Source organism: Bufo bufo, chromosome 9, assembly GCF_905171765.1.
Source record: "Bufo bufo chromosome 9, aBufBuf1.1, whole genome shotgun sequence".
Lineage (NCBI taxonomy): Eukaryota > Metazoa > Chordata > Amphibia > Anura > Bufonidae > Bufo > Bufo bufo.
Window position 1 is genome coordinate 44090113 of NC_053397.1, and position 15417 is coordinate 44105529.

The 15417-nt window shown below is 46.9% G+C and overlaps 1 protein-coding gene across 1 annotated transcript; it reads right to left on the reverse strand.

Annotated features, from left to right (window-relative positions):
- Positions 1-1239: 1239 nt before the first annotated feature.
- Positions 1240-5142, reverse strand: LOC120979776 (nuclear pore complex protein Nup155-like). The gene has a single exon (XM_040408732.1). The coding sequence runs from the start codon at positions 5140-5142 to the stop codon at positions 1240-1242; it is 3903 nt and encodes a 1300-aa protein (XP_040264666.1).
- Positions 5143-15417: the final 10275 nt, after the last annotated feature.

Here is a 15417-nt window from a genome sequence, read left to right on the forward strand (position 1 = left end):
CCTACGGTCTCCTCCACGTGTCCTGATGTACTGGCCTGTCTCCTGGTAGCGCCTCCATGCTCTGGACACTACGCTGACAGACACAGCAAACCTTCTTGCCACAGCTCGCATTGATGTGCCATCCTGGATAAGCTGCACTACCTGAGCCACTTGTGTGGGTTGTAGACTCCGTCTCATGCTACCACTAGAGTGAAAGCACCGCCAGCATTCAAAAGTGACCAAAACATCAGCCAGGAAGCATAGGAACTGAGAAGTGGTCTGTGATCACCACCTGCAGAAGCATTCCTTTATTGGGGGTGTCTTGCTAATTGCCTATAATTTCCACCTGTTGTCTATCCGATTTGCACAACAGCATGTGAAATTGATTGTCACTCAGTGTTGCTTCCTAAGTGGACAGTTTGATTTCACAGAAGTGTGATTGTCTTGGAGTTACAGTGTGGTGTTTAAGTGTTCCCTTTATTTTTTTGAGCAGTGTATTTTTTTACACTGCAATTTTTCCTATCAGATGCCACGATCAGTATGAACTCGGCATCTGAGGGTTACAATGACGGGGACGGCGCAATCGCCGCTCCCTGTCATTGCACCCACTAATTACAAAGAAATGCACTTTGTGACAAAGTAAATCGTCACAAAGCAGATTTTTTGGGAAAATTCAGCAAAGCAGCCGAATCAAATTTTTATAAACTTTGCTCATCTGTATTGATGACCTACTGTATTCTCAGGATAGGTCATCAATATTAGGCTCGTGAGAGTCTGACTCCCAGGACCCCCGACAATCAGCTGTTTGAATAGGCTGGTGAGCGCAGCGGCTTCTTCTTAGGCCACTCACATGGTCAAATGGTCTATGTGCAGCTCTCTGCAAGTGAATGAGTCTGAGCTGCAATACCAATCACATCCACTATACGATGTATGGCGCTGTGCTTGCTATGCTGTGAGGAGGCTGAACGCTGCGTCCCTTATAAACAGCTGATTGGAGGGGGTGGCAGGGGTCTGACCTCCAGTGATCTGATGTTGGTGACCAATATTGAGGGTAGGTCTTCACTATTGCACTCCTGGAAAACTCTTTTTAAATTCAAATCAATATGGACACAGATGACCTCTCACTGCGTAGATGAAAAAGGACAAACATTCACCAAGATGACGTGATGATGAGACCATAAAGGCAATTGTATGTTGAAACAGACCAGCAAAGTAAGGCAGAAAACGATTCTATATCTCCTTCAAACTTGGCTCAAGAACTTACAGTAATTGTTCCAATCCGGTCTGTAAATGTTTGAAATTCCACAAGGATGTCTTCACTGCAGGTGTGGGGTCCATGGACTGAAGCTCTACCAGATATGAAGAGATGGCACTCACACAGGTGGTGTTAAACTGATGCCTTTCAAGGACCGGAACTGTAATAATTCCATTGACATATCCAGATAGCAGTCCATGAATACATTCTGCCAGATGTAAAGAGTTCTTCATCTCAGTCCAAAAGTCATTCCTATATCTGAACAGGTCATCGTATACTGCAAATAATCTGGGAAGAAGCACAGTCATTTCCAGCATTGTCTTTGTTACAAACCCCGCAGGCCAATCCAAGGTGCAGACTTGTTGTTCCAGGTAATTCACCAAAAACCTGACCGGAAAGCACCTGGGGGTGCTGGAGAAGATCTTGCCCAGTGAAATCAGCTTCAGGCTCAGCATTTGCATCCTGTCAGCAGCAGCCATCTTTACGCTGTCCTTCAATTCTCTTTGTATGATTTCTTTCCATATATTCTTCACCAAGAAGACATCAGAAAAACATTCCGCACATTGAATGATTTTAAGCTTGCACTCGGAAAGTTGGAATGGGTGTGCAAATTTTTCATAGAGCTCTGTAAGGTCCATTATTTCTGAATCGAGCTGTGCCACAGACTTTTGTGTTGAGGAAAGATGTGAGAATTGTCTACTTAAGGTCCCCTGGATTTCAAGCTGTATTTTAGCGACATCCAAGTAGTCTTCAAGCTCATGGATGAATTCTTTATCTTGAGCGGGTACATCCATGCTGTTGGTGGTTTTGGCACTCAAGATGGCTCTAGATAAGTATTCAATCCTTCTTTTAAGAGTCACAGCGGTGTTGTCAATGACTGCAAGTTTCGCCATCACCCTGGCTGCACTGATGTAGTTTCCATTCTTCTGATAGTAGCGATATAATAAATTCATGGTGGCCACTTGGTTTTCACGGCGGTTAGATATATGCAGCAAATGAGCCTCCAGAAAAGGTGATTTCAGCTCTACCAGGATGTCTGTGAGATCAGCTTGTATAAGCCAGTTGAATAGGACTATGTGGAAGAATTCATCTGAAGAACGCTGAGACACTATCAGTATTTGTTTCAAATGATGTCCAGGGTCTAGCTTCAGGGGTGCTGTAGGTGGAGGATATTTCATTTGGTTGACCACCTCTTGCAGTGAATCAAGGATGATTTTGTAGCAGAACGTCCTATCTTCAGATGCTTGTAATCCTGCTGCGTCCCCTTTGGGCTTACCGTTCCTCAGAAAGAGCAATCCAAGTCCTGCTGGGTCCTTTTTCTCAGCAGATGCCAGGCAGAGATCCACTACACCTTCATAAAAATGTTCTTGTCTGTACTGGCCACAAATGTTCGCCAAGTCAATCAGGTGACCTACTTTCTTGTACTCCTGCAATGACACTCGCAGCATTTGGTCTTTATCATGCTTGTTCTGAGCTTGAAGGGACCTTTGTAGATTTGCCTTGGTGAAGATGGCATCCTCAGTGCTGTAAAATAGTGGGCACGCTCGTTGCAGGGAAGAAATGACTTCATCTACCTGTAAGTTGTGTCGGATATGCCAGGTGATCAATGATGAAATAAGAGCTCTGGTCAACTCTTGGTTCCGGAGGAGTAGATCTTTAAAGGTAGTTTTTTTCAGCTGCTCCTGCAACACCGTGTGAAGCTCAGACACCACCTGGTGAAAGTGGCTCCCACAGAGCAGATTCCAAAGTGCTAAGATTTGAATAGACTTTCTGACCAGCTGGTGAAGTTCTTGAATTGAAGTTATCTCTGCTGACTGGGGCTTGTCATGTAGTTCTTGATGATCTCCAATGTTCTTTAGCTTCTGCCTTGTGCCAGTGGTTACCCTGTTGCCATGAGGGATCGTGCTTTTATATCTGCATCTGATGTCTTGGAGGGAGCCTGTTCCAAACTGAAAGTTCCTATCCAGAAACTCTTGTAAAACTCCAAGGTCCTGTAGAACAGATTTCAGAACTTGACTGGAGACTCTGCTATGAATCTCAGTGACATCGCAGTTCTCCACCTTGAATTTCCTCTCAGCTGTAAGTTCTTTATCCCAGATGCTCTGAATAATTCTGGTAAAGTGGATGTAGATACCATTGTGTCCTGCAGAAAAAATAATCACTGGCAAATAGCAAGGTTGACCAAGTGAAGCCAGGAAACTCAGATTTAGTGCCTGGTTACCAGTGTGCAAGGGTGGCCCAACAGGTATAGAGGAATAAAAGATTGCCCTGATGTTATTGTGAGGAGCAAGTGAAGGGTTCATTTTCACCGGTGCTATTCCTCCATAACTGAAAAATGCCTGTGTAGCCCAGACAGACAGCTTCCGTTCAGAGGAAAAAGTAGAACAAGCAAGCTGTAAAGTAACTGCACAAGCCTGATCTCGTTGGTACAGTTTGAAGAATTGCTCAATGTTCTGTTCACCTCCATCTTCATAAGTGCAGACAAGATGTTGAAGCTGCTCCACTGGTGTGACCATAGAGAAAATATGGCTTCCATAAGCAGAGAGCACAACAAATTTCTTGGCTGGAAATGTGCGTCTTTCCATCGTTGTAGAAGAGTCAGTAAAAGATGCAAGTGCGCAGGAATAACCGTCCATGGGCACTTTAGAATGCATTTCCATTGGTGACAACTGAAATCGCTTGGGGTCATGGTTGATGCACCATAAAAGATTACAGTCATCATCGGTAGAAGCTGCCATCAGGAAAACACCATCGCTGTAAAGCACTTTATGGACATTTGATGGCTTTTCCACTGAGGCAGAGGATGTAAATCCAGGAGGCATGCGAACATGCACCAAGGTCAACCCGCAGGGCTGGGCTGTGGGCTGCTGTAATGGTGCAGTGGTGAAGTAGAGGCGGACACCGGCACGAGTAACAGCCACTAAGTGACAAACTGCAGATTTTGATTCCTCAATGACTGCAATCTGTACAATGGGCTTGAATGCCGAATCATCCACCGTCTTGGCAATGTCTGTAGCAGATGAGACGATGGTATCCTGGGATATTGATGTCACTTTTCTTATCCCATTACCATCTTGTCCCAAGTCATAAACCTGTAGCACCCCATTCTCAGAGAAGGTATACAAGATGTTACGGCTGTTATCAACAGCAACCTGAGCAATGGGGTCGTATTTGGTTAAGCGCATGGATGTGAGAAGCACAGAGGCCATGCCCTTAGAATGGTTTATGATCCAGCTTTTGGGGCTAAGCCAGCCGGCTTTAGCCTGGTAGACCACTTCATACAAGGATCCAGAGTGGCCTGACAGAAAGATGCGCCCATTGTGTGTGCCGGTCACAGAGATGTACATGTCATCTGCGGCGGCTAAATACATGGGCTCTGTCAGTAGCTGGATTTCCTCGGTGGTCCTGTTATGGAGGTCTCCAGTCTGTAGACTGGTCACGGTGACTCCCAGCATAACCACTTGGACAGGAGTGGCAATGACTAGGAGATAAGCAATGTGTGGCTGGAGGAGACCTTCTTTAGGTCTTACTAGTCCAGCACACAGTATACTGTCCCTGAGTCCATCAAAAGAAATAAGATTTCTTCCATTCTGGAAATTCCAGAGGAAGAAATGACTGTTAATGACCAGCCAAGCCTGGCTGATCTCAGGGAACACCCCCATCATGCAATCAGGGTTTTGCATGGGGTCAAAATGGTCCAATATCTGCAGGGGAAGTGGCACTGTGTGCACAGCGCCCACTACTGGGAGTGTGGGGACACTCCGCTCATAAGAAGCCTGCAGGGGATAATCCAAAGGATACGTACCTGACACGGCAGGAGAGTCATGGAGGTTCAGGAAAGATGACCGGTCCCTGTAAGCTTTGGCCTCCAGCAGCAGACGCTGGATGATCCTCTCAGCTCCGTCCATGGCGATGTCCTTGGCAGTTGGCTGCAGTTCTGATCGTTCTGTAACTGGAGAATTCAAATGCTTTTTTTTTTTTTTTTTTGCTTTATTGTTTTCTCTGGAGAACAATATGAACAAAATACAAAATATGATCAATACCGAGTAAAGACCTTAAATAATATAATTATTAATATCCCCCTACACCCTTTATATAGTGGGGAAATAAAAAGGGAAAAAATAACTAAAATTTTATATCCAATGAGACCACTCAAAATCTAAATTTAGCATTTGTTTAAATGTTAATTCTATAAGGGGATATGAAATATGAGAGATTTTGTGCCAGAAAAACCTAGTTTTATAACTGACCCCATTTTCTGGTTTATCTGCCTATTATCAGGAATATCTCCCAGAATAGCTGTAAGCGGATCAGGAGCTGATAGAACTGAGAACCTGTCACTTATCAGATCATAGACCTTCCCCAAGGTATGATACTGGAAGACTAGGGATAGACAGTCAATATTAGGGAGTCTTCCTATACTAAAGAGATGTCGGCTGTTACGCAAGTGTCAGCTGGATGCAGGGGTCGTCTTACCTAGGCAGGGGCGGATTGTCCATAGACCTTACAGTGAAATTTCCCGGTGGGCAGGGGTGTAGCTAAAGGCCCATGGGCCCTGGTGCAAGGGTTCTGTTTGGGCCCCACCTTCCCTCAATGCTTTGTGGCCAGCGGCTGGGAAGCACATAGCCTTCGTGCTGCCTGAGGCAAAAATTGAAACAGCAGTTCCACCCGATGCCAAATTTTTGACCTAACCCCTTCCCTCCAGCCAGAGGTGTAACTTGACGAGCATGTACTTTCTAGAATACTAGTGTCTTCTTATGTGGCACAAGGGTTTTGGGCCCCTTCAGGCTCCTGGGCCCGGGAGCGATTGCTACCTCTGCACCCCCTATAGCTATGCTCCAGCCGGTGGGCTGATGCCCCAGGGGGCCACACAAGTCCTCCTCTCTGCCGCTGGACGGGTACATAATGAGTTCTCAACAGTAATTAACTCTGTGAGAATCAGGAACTCATGTACCCGGCCAGAGACCACATATGTCCTCCTGAATTCAACTACTTGTGTTGCCCCACCTTCTGTTAATTTGGACTTCCTACAAAATGGGGCCACTTTTAGTTTTAGTTTTCCAGGGCCACTTTAAATTCCTAGTCCGGCCCTGGTTGGAAGGACACCTTCTGACACCTAAACCCAGGTGTTATACTCCAAGATATACAACTATCTACCAATTCATTACAGCTGGCCTGTGATAGTTCACTTTGCCCCTGAACACTTGTTATTACTACTATCATTGTTTCCTCCTTTGTGATCCTGATGGAGTAGGGGGAAGAAGAACAGCAAGAATCAACTTAACGCTGAAGAGAGGATTGAGAATAAAAAAGAAAAGAAAAGAAAAGCTCCCTAACATGTTTCACCGTGAAATCGGCGTCATCCGGAATAAATGGCCCAGCAATCCCAGCTATTTTTGGAAGTCCTATTGAAATAAATGTTAAGCGCACCTCGCAAGCGCGGCCACCGCTCCATTCCCTTCTATAGGCTTACGGAAATAGTCAGCAGTCCCATGTGGTGTGCGCCCTCCGGCACTTTGCTCCGTTTTAGGCAGGGGCGTAGCTAGAACTGACTGGGCCCACAGAAAAATTTTGTATGCCCCCCCCCCCCCCCCCCCACCCCATGACTATCCTGGCATCGTATTTGTGCATATGTAAGGGAGGGTTTACATCACATTTTTGCCTTCTATTTGATGTATACGTTGGGAAAAGGGGATACATAAGCGCAGCACACTTTGCTTTTGTATCCTGCAAAGTATGTTAAAAAAAAATGTACATGTTAACGTATAATTTTTATTTTATTTTTTTACAATGGGACGCTATGGTGACAGATGCCACTGTCTGGTGTCAGTCTGAGGCATTTGTTAACACATACATTTTATGTATACATTAGACGAAGGGCAAAACGTGATGTGAAACCGGCCTTAGTGTGCCATGATAGTGCCAAGCACTAGAGGCAGAGAAGGGAGGCTGCAATGTACTGCATGGTATAGTACAGAAGGCTGGCAGAGCGCACAGCCTGGTCCTGGTGGTCAGAGGTGTGGACTGTATTCTACAAGGCTCACCCCACAGTATCATGTACTGGAATCTACAGTAAATACTGTAGAGATATCAGCCCTACCCCCGAATAATAATAGATTTAGTGACTATATAATCACCAACATATAGAGACTAAATAATACCACCATATTGGATAATAGCTCATACCATGAATGGATAACAAAACACTAACGTTAGAGCTCCATATCATAACTGGATAACACCACCATACAGCGACTGAATAACCGCCATACCGCGACTGAATAACACCGCCATACAGTGACTGGATAACACTGCCATACAGCGACTTAATAACCACCATACAATGACTGGATAATACTGCCATACAGTGACTGGATAACAGGGTGTAAGGGGACACAGTACAGGAGGGCTTGACAAATTTCCTTGGAATCTAGGAGCCAGCTAAAAAAGTTAGGAGCCGTTTTTTTTATTTTTACCTTATAAAGCCTTATTTTCAGCGACAAAAATAACACCTTTTAAATTAACATATCAAGAAGTCTAGAATCAAACAACATGGGCATTAACAACATATACAGCGGCAGTGTACAGAATCGCACACACACAGAGCGGCAGTGTACAGAACCGCACACACATATACAGCGGCAGTGTACAGTACCGCACACACATATACAGTGACAGTGTACAGTACCGCACACACATACAGCGGCAGTGTACAGAATCGCACACACATATACAGCGGCAGTGTACAGAACCTCACACACATATACAGCGGCAGTGTACAGAATAGCACACACATATACAGTGGCAGTGTACAGAGTAGAGTTGTTGCGATACCAAATTTTTTATGCGATTTCGATACCATAAAAAAGTATTTCGATAATCGATACCATTCGATACCACTCTAAAAAATAAACAAAAAAAGCCACGTGCATTCCGCATTTAAAAACAAATCGCGCAGTTTTATATATTTTTTTTCTGTTCCAGCGTTCACCGCATAGATTTTTTAAATATTTTAATAGTTTGGACTTTTCTGACGTGGCGATATGTGATATGTTTAATTATTTATTGTTTATATATTTTATATGTGAAATTGGGAAAACGTGTTTTTTTTTTTTTACTTTTTTTACACTTTATTTAGTAACTATTTCCCCCCTTAGGGGCTAGAACCTGGGATCTTTTAATCTCTTGTCCTATTCACCCTAATAGATCTCTATCAGGGTGAATAGGACCTCACACTGTCCCTGCTGCTCTGTGCATAGTACACACAGCAGCAGGGAGCTGACTATGGCAGCCAGGACTTCAGTAGTGTCCTGGCTACCATGGTAACCGATCGGAGCCCCAGGATTACACGGCTGGGGCTCCGATCAGAAGCTGCCACTGCCACCAATGAAGAGGAGCGGAGGGGACCCTGTGGCCACTGCCACCAATGAGAAGGGGAGGGGACCCTGTGGCCACAGCCACCAATGAAGAGGAGCGGAGGGGACCCTGTGGCCACAGCCACCAATGATTTTAATGGATTGGGGTGGGGGGGAGCACTGCTCCACCAATGATAATTAACCCTTAATACAGGAGGCGGGTACTGGCAGAAGATCAGTGGCAGTTAACCCCTCAGGTGCCGCACAATGTGATTCTGCTGCCGGCACCTGCCTCCTGTATTATGTGTTAAAGACGACCTTATATGGGTCCAGAATTTAAGTATTAGGCTACACAGAGCGGCGCCCAGAGATGTCCCAGCACTTACTATTATTCCTTTGCTCCGTTCGCCAGCCGTGCCCCATAACTGTCTCCTGCTCCATATGCTAATTACTATCGGAGCAATGGGGAGGAGACATCAGCTTCTCTCCTGGGCGTTCCTTCTCCCTGCGCTGCACTGCGATTGGACAGCGCTACAGCCAGGGAGAAGGAACGCCCACATGATGCAGACCCACTGCGTCCTACCTACCTCCTCCGCTCCCCCGATGCCACCCTGTCCTTCTGGCTCGGGTAACTCATTCCCTGCCAGACTGCCCGAGAAGTCCACGTAGAGGTGGCAGAGTGCCGGGAGCGCCCCGGATTACTGGGGGGCAGCCATGTGAGGGCAAATACCCAGGCGCCAGGACAAAATTCCTGATCGCCATGGCGACCTTGCGCCTGGGATTTGTCGAGCCCTGCAGTACAGTATGTGAGCAGGGGCACAGTATAGAGTATAAGAGGGCACTGTACATGGTATGATTAGGGGCACTGTACAGGCTTTGGTAAGGGGGCACAATGCAGGGTATGAGGGCATAGTAGAGGTTAGTAGGCACAGTATAGGGTATAGGAGGCATAGTAGAGGTTAGGAGGCACAGTACAGGGGTATCCCCTTATGCTCCTGTAATGTGCCTCCTACAGGGTAATTTAATGGGGCATTGAGGAGGGTATAGGGCACAGTACAGGGCAGGGGGCACAGTACAGGGCAGGCAGCACAGTACAGTATAAGGGGCACAGCATAGGGGGCACAGTACATTGCAGGCGGCACAGTACAGCATGGGGGCACAGTACAGGGCAGGCGGCACAGTACAGCATAGGGGGCACAGAACAGGGCAGGGGGCACAATACAGCATAGGAGGTACAGTATAGGACAGGCGGGCACAATATAGCATAGGGGATACAGTACAGGGCAGAGGGTGACAGTGCAGCATAGGGGAACACAGTACAAGGCAGGGGGCACAGTACAGCATAGCGAGCACAGTACAGGGCAGGTGGCACAGTGCAGTATAGGGGGCACAGTACAGGGCAGGGGGCACAATACAGCATAGGGGGTACGGTACAGGGCATGGGGCACACACATTGCAGCATAGGGGGCACAGACCAGCATAGGGGCAGAATACAGCATAGGGGACATAGTACAGGGCAGGAGGCAGAATACAGCATAGGGGGCATAGAACAGGGCAGGGGGCACAGAATCACCACTGTTGGTCAGGCTGGCAGTGAGCCTGAAGGTTGGCAGCATTGGCTGGCAGGCACACCGCAGCGATGCTCAGAGGGCTGAGCAGGAGGTCAGCTGGCACTACAAGTGAGGCGGGTGGGCAGGTAAGAGAGACAGCCTGCCAGGCGGGCACTCGGGCGGTCACATCCAGGGTCCACATGGAGCTTCTAGAAGTCTGGGAGTGCGCCCTGTTTGTGACTGAAGTATTACTTGAAACGATTGGTTGAGCAGCAGCTTCTGCTCACTGCTGCTCCACCAATCGGATAACACAGTGCAGCAGCGCAGAGGTAGAGAATCCCTCTCCCCTCTCCTCTTGTTTCATTGCTCAGCGTCACAACGCCCCTTCCCCAGGCAGGGAGAGACGGTAAATGTAAAATAAAATAAATGAAACATTATTAGAAACAGGGGTGTTGCTAGGGCCTCAAAAGATCCAGAGCCCAAGCCCCAATGCATATGGCCCCAGTCCACGGCCCCTGCCCGCACTAGCACTAAAGACATTTTACTTGCTTTACTTGCTGCATAGACACTATCAAACATACAGGAGTATACAGCCGCACATACCTCCCACATCCAGAGCCTCCCAAGTGACGTCTCTACTGATCTTCTCTGTCATCATCTTCTACATTAGGTCCGGACAACTTCTCTCAGCCGCGCCTCGTCTCTGCAGAGTGTGACACACAGACATCTTCGCTTCCTCACATTTCTATCATCACCCCAAAACAACCTGGAGTCCCAACAGTGTTATCCTGCTGCTCGCTGTGCCCCCCAATACCCCCAAATACTACCCTGAAGAAAAATGACTGCCATACAAATAGTCCCCCCATAGTAATAAAGCACTTCCAAGTCCCACCAATAGTAATTCCCTTCTAGAATGCCCTCATTAGTAATACTGCCCCTACAGTGCCCCCAATCGTAATAATGCTCCCCAAGAGTGCCTCAATTAGTAGAAGAGCCCTCCAGTATAAATAATGCCCTCACAGAGCCCCCAGTAGCAATCAGGACCCCAATAATGTCCTCTATATTTATAATGCCCCCCTGCAGTGCCCCCTATAGTTATAATCCTCCCTGTAGTGCCCTCAGTAATGCCCCAGACATTCCAACATACAGACCCAGTAACATAATTGACCTCTCTCCACCATACAGTCCCTTTTAAATAACATCACGCCATCTCTCCCTCCGCCTCCAACATACAGTCCCATGTAAATAACATCAATCCCCTGTCTTCCACCCCTCCAACATACAGTCCCATATACAAAACATCATTCCCTCCCTTCAGCCTCATCCAACACACAGTCCCATGTAAGAAACATCACTCCCTCCCAAACCGCCTCCATCATACAGTTCCATGGAAGGCTACATTCACACGTATGTAAAAAATAAAATAAAAAAAAATAGGCGTTTAGAAGCATTTTCTAATCCTTTGTGTGTCTATTTTTTCGCCATCTGGCTGTTTAAAAAAGGATGAATTTCACTGGCTTATCCCAACCCCCCATAATTGCCCCAATTGTAAGTAATGCCCAAATATTGGCCCCCAGCATTAATAATGTCCCTCATAGTGGCCGCCTAGCATTAATAGTATAGCCCACAGCATTTTTTTTGACTGCAAAAAAAAAAAAAACATACCTTATGCTCTTTCACGCGCGGGGATACTCGCTCCTCACTGGATGCAGCAGGACCTGATGTGATCGCGTGATGTCATCACGCTCGGAGCGCAGGTCCTTCTGCATCCAATGAGGAGTTTGTGTCCCTGTGCTTTGGATGAGAGGAGTATTTTTAAAATTGTTTTAACTCCTGAAATATCATTTATCCCCACTGTACCTGCTTTTATCAGCTGTTAAATGGGCACGCTCCTGTCTAGGCGGCTGTTAAAAATGGCCCCATTGATTTCACGGCCAAAAATAGGACATGTCCTATTTTTTGTTGGTCGCTATTTACTAGATCTTTAAAAAACAAAACAAAAAAAAAAACAGTCGTGTGAACATAGACCTCAATTGGTTATAATTGGTTATACACTGCTCAAAAAAATAAAGGGAACACTTAAACAACACAATGTAACTCCAAGTCAATCACATTTCTGTGAAATCAAACTGTCCACTTCGGAAGCAACACTGAGTGACAATCAATTTCCCATGCTGTTGTGCAAATGGGATAGACAACAGGTGGAAATTATAGGCAATTAGCAAGACACCCCCAATAAAGGAGTGGTTCTGCAGGTGGTGACCACAGTCCACTTCTCAGTTCCTATGCTTCCTGGCTGATGTTTTGGTCACTTTTGAATGCTGGCGGTGCTTTCACTCTAGTGGTAGCATGAGACGGAGTCTACAACCCACACAAGTGGCTCAGGTAGTGCAGCTTATCCAGGATGGCACATCAATGCGAGCTGTGGCAAGAAGGTTTGCTGTGTCTGTCAGCGTAGTGTCCAGAGCATGGAGGCGCTACCAGGAGACAGGCCAGTACATCAGGAGATGTGAAGGAGGCCGTAGGAGGGCAACAACCCAGCAGCAGGACCGCTACCTCCGCCTTTGTGCAAGGAGGAACAGGAGGAGCACTGCCAGAGCCCTGCAAAATGACCTCCAGCAGGCCACAAATGTGCATGTGTCTGCTCAAACGGTCAGAAACAGTCTCCATGAGGGTGATATGAGGGCCCGACATCCACACGTGGGGGTTGTGCTAACACCATGCAGGACTTTTGGCATTTGCCAGAGAACACCAAGATTGGCAAATTCGCCACTGGCGCCCTGTGCTCTTCACAGATGAAAGCAGGTTCACACTGAGCACATGTGACAGTCGTGACAGAGTCTGGAGACGCCGTGGAGAACGTTCTGCTGCCTGCAACATCCTCCAGCATGACCGGTTTGGCATTGGGTCAGTAATGGTGTGGGGTGGCATTTCTTTGGATGGCCGCACAGCCCTCCATGTGCTCGCCAGAGGTAGCCTGACTGCCATTAGGTACCGAGATGAGATCCTCAGACCCCTTGTGAGACCATATGCTGGTGCGGTTGGTCCTGGGTTCCTCCTAATGCAAGACAATGCTAGACCTCATGTGGCTGGAGTGTGTCAGCAGTTCCTGCAAGACGAAAGCATTGATGCTATGGACTGGCCCGCCCGTTCCCCAGACCTGAATCCAATTGAGCACATCTGAGACATCATGTCTCGCTCTATCCACCAACGTCACGTTGCACCACAGACTGTCCAGGAGTTGGCAGATGCTTTAGTCCAAGTCTGGGAGGAGATCCCTCAGGAGACCGTCCGCCACCTCATCAGGAGCATGCACAGGCGTTGTAGGGAGGTCATACAGGCACGTGGAGGCCACACACACTACTGAGCCTCATTTTGACTTGTTTTAAGGACATCACATGAAAGTTGGATCAGCCTGTAGTGTGTTTTTCCACTTTAATTTTGAGTGCGACTCCAAATCCAAACCTTTGATATTTGATTTCCATTTTTTTATTTTTGTGTGATTTTGTTGAGCAGTGTATATGGACGCTACTTAAACTGCTGTCACATGACCTAAATAACATCACTCTCCTCCAAGATACAGTCCCACGTAAATAACATCACTCCCTTCCCTTTAGCACCTCCAACATACAGTGCCATGTAAATAACATCACTCCCTTCTCTTCAGCCCCTCTAACATACAGTCCCATGTAAATAACATCACCCCCTCCCTTCAACCCCTTTAATATACAATCCACTTGTAAATAACACCCCTCCCTTCAGCCATAACATACAGTCCCTTGTAAATAACATTACTATCTCAACCAAGCAGGGAGGTGGTGTGAGAGAGCAGAACTACAACTCCCAGCATTCCTCTGGCTCTCACACTGTATCCATCCCTTCACTTACCTCTCCTCAGTCACAGAAGCCATCACAGTCAGGGTCTACTCCACTGGTTCTCCTCTTCACAGCTTAGCTCTGCCCCCTCCTCCACTTATCACATGATGGTGACATCATCGAAGGTCCTTCTCCACCAAGGAGCTCTGCCTCTAGCACAGATCACCTGACTGACGTCACAGTTCCTTCAGCTCCTGCAGTGCATCCCTGGTTAGTAGTCATGCTTTTTTTATATTAGCAGGCAGTACATTTGGGGCCTGGGACAAAACATCTGGGGACCAGGCCTGAATGTGTTAACCTAGTGACGCCCATGATTAGAAATATGGCCCTGCTAGCCACACCCCTGCTACTGCTCCCGGGCCCTGAAGCAGTCGCTTCCCCTTCTTCCCAGATAGCTGCGCCACTGGTTCTAGGTATAGCTGCGGGTCCCAGAGATGGGACCCCCACCTATCAGACATTGTGGGCATATCTTAGTGACATGACCCAGCTTATAAGATGAGTATACCCCTTTAATATAAGATGGTAGAGAGGAAACAAAGGGGGGAATTTATCATGAGGAGATTATTTGAAGCCCATTTTGCTTGAGTCTGTGTTGGAGAACTTTGTGCCACATTTATCAAATGTCCCATGTTGTTTGATAAATTTGGCTTATTCTTAAACCTAACACTTTTATCTAGAGAAGCTTCTACAGTTTTCCTACTCCACCCTCCTCCTGGAGTGAAATTGTGACTTTTTAAACTCATTAACATAGCTAACCACACCCACTTTTCCACCCATATTACAAAACTGGAGTGAGTGGTGTAGCGCTTAAATTTTGCGCAAGCATGTGCAAAAAAATCACAAATGCCCTATTTTCCGACTTTTTGACTCCAGAATTCTGGAGTGAAGGTATGATGAATCAGGGCCATAGGGTCTAAGTACTGTGTCATCATATATACTCATGCCTTGTGTGAGGCACTCAGTTCCAGATACAATTGGTCTACCCAGGCATGGGATTCAGCCGGTTCCCTCTAGTTCTCCAGATGCAGTTGTGAAAATTACAGCCGAATCAGAGAACCATGTTGCTGGCTGAATCCCGATCCGGAGCTCGGCAGCGGCGGAAGCAGGGGCGTAACTAGAAGTGACTGGGCCCCACAGCAAATTTTTGTAAGGGCCCCTCCAGCGCGCCTCCCTCCTCCTGTGTAAACCCCACTCCTTTGGCACAGTGTAGCGGTATACTGTATATTGTGTGGCACAGTGGATGCTATAGGTGTATAACATAAACATATTTCATATAAAAACTTACAGTTACTTGACCCTTGGGGATCTCGGACACCACTTCAACACTTGGCCGGGGGCTCGGCGGAGCTGATGTTGTGTTTTATCCTAATGAGAAAGATTTCATAATAAGGATTTGGAGAAG

Bases quoted from the DNA above. Each gene is read 5' to 3' on its own strand.
- LOC120979776 (XM_040408732.1), bottom strand. From the start codon at position 5,142: ATGGACGGAGCTGAGAGGATCATCCAGCGTCTGCTGCTGGAGGCCAAA.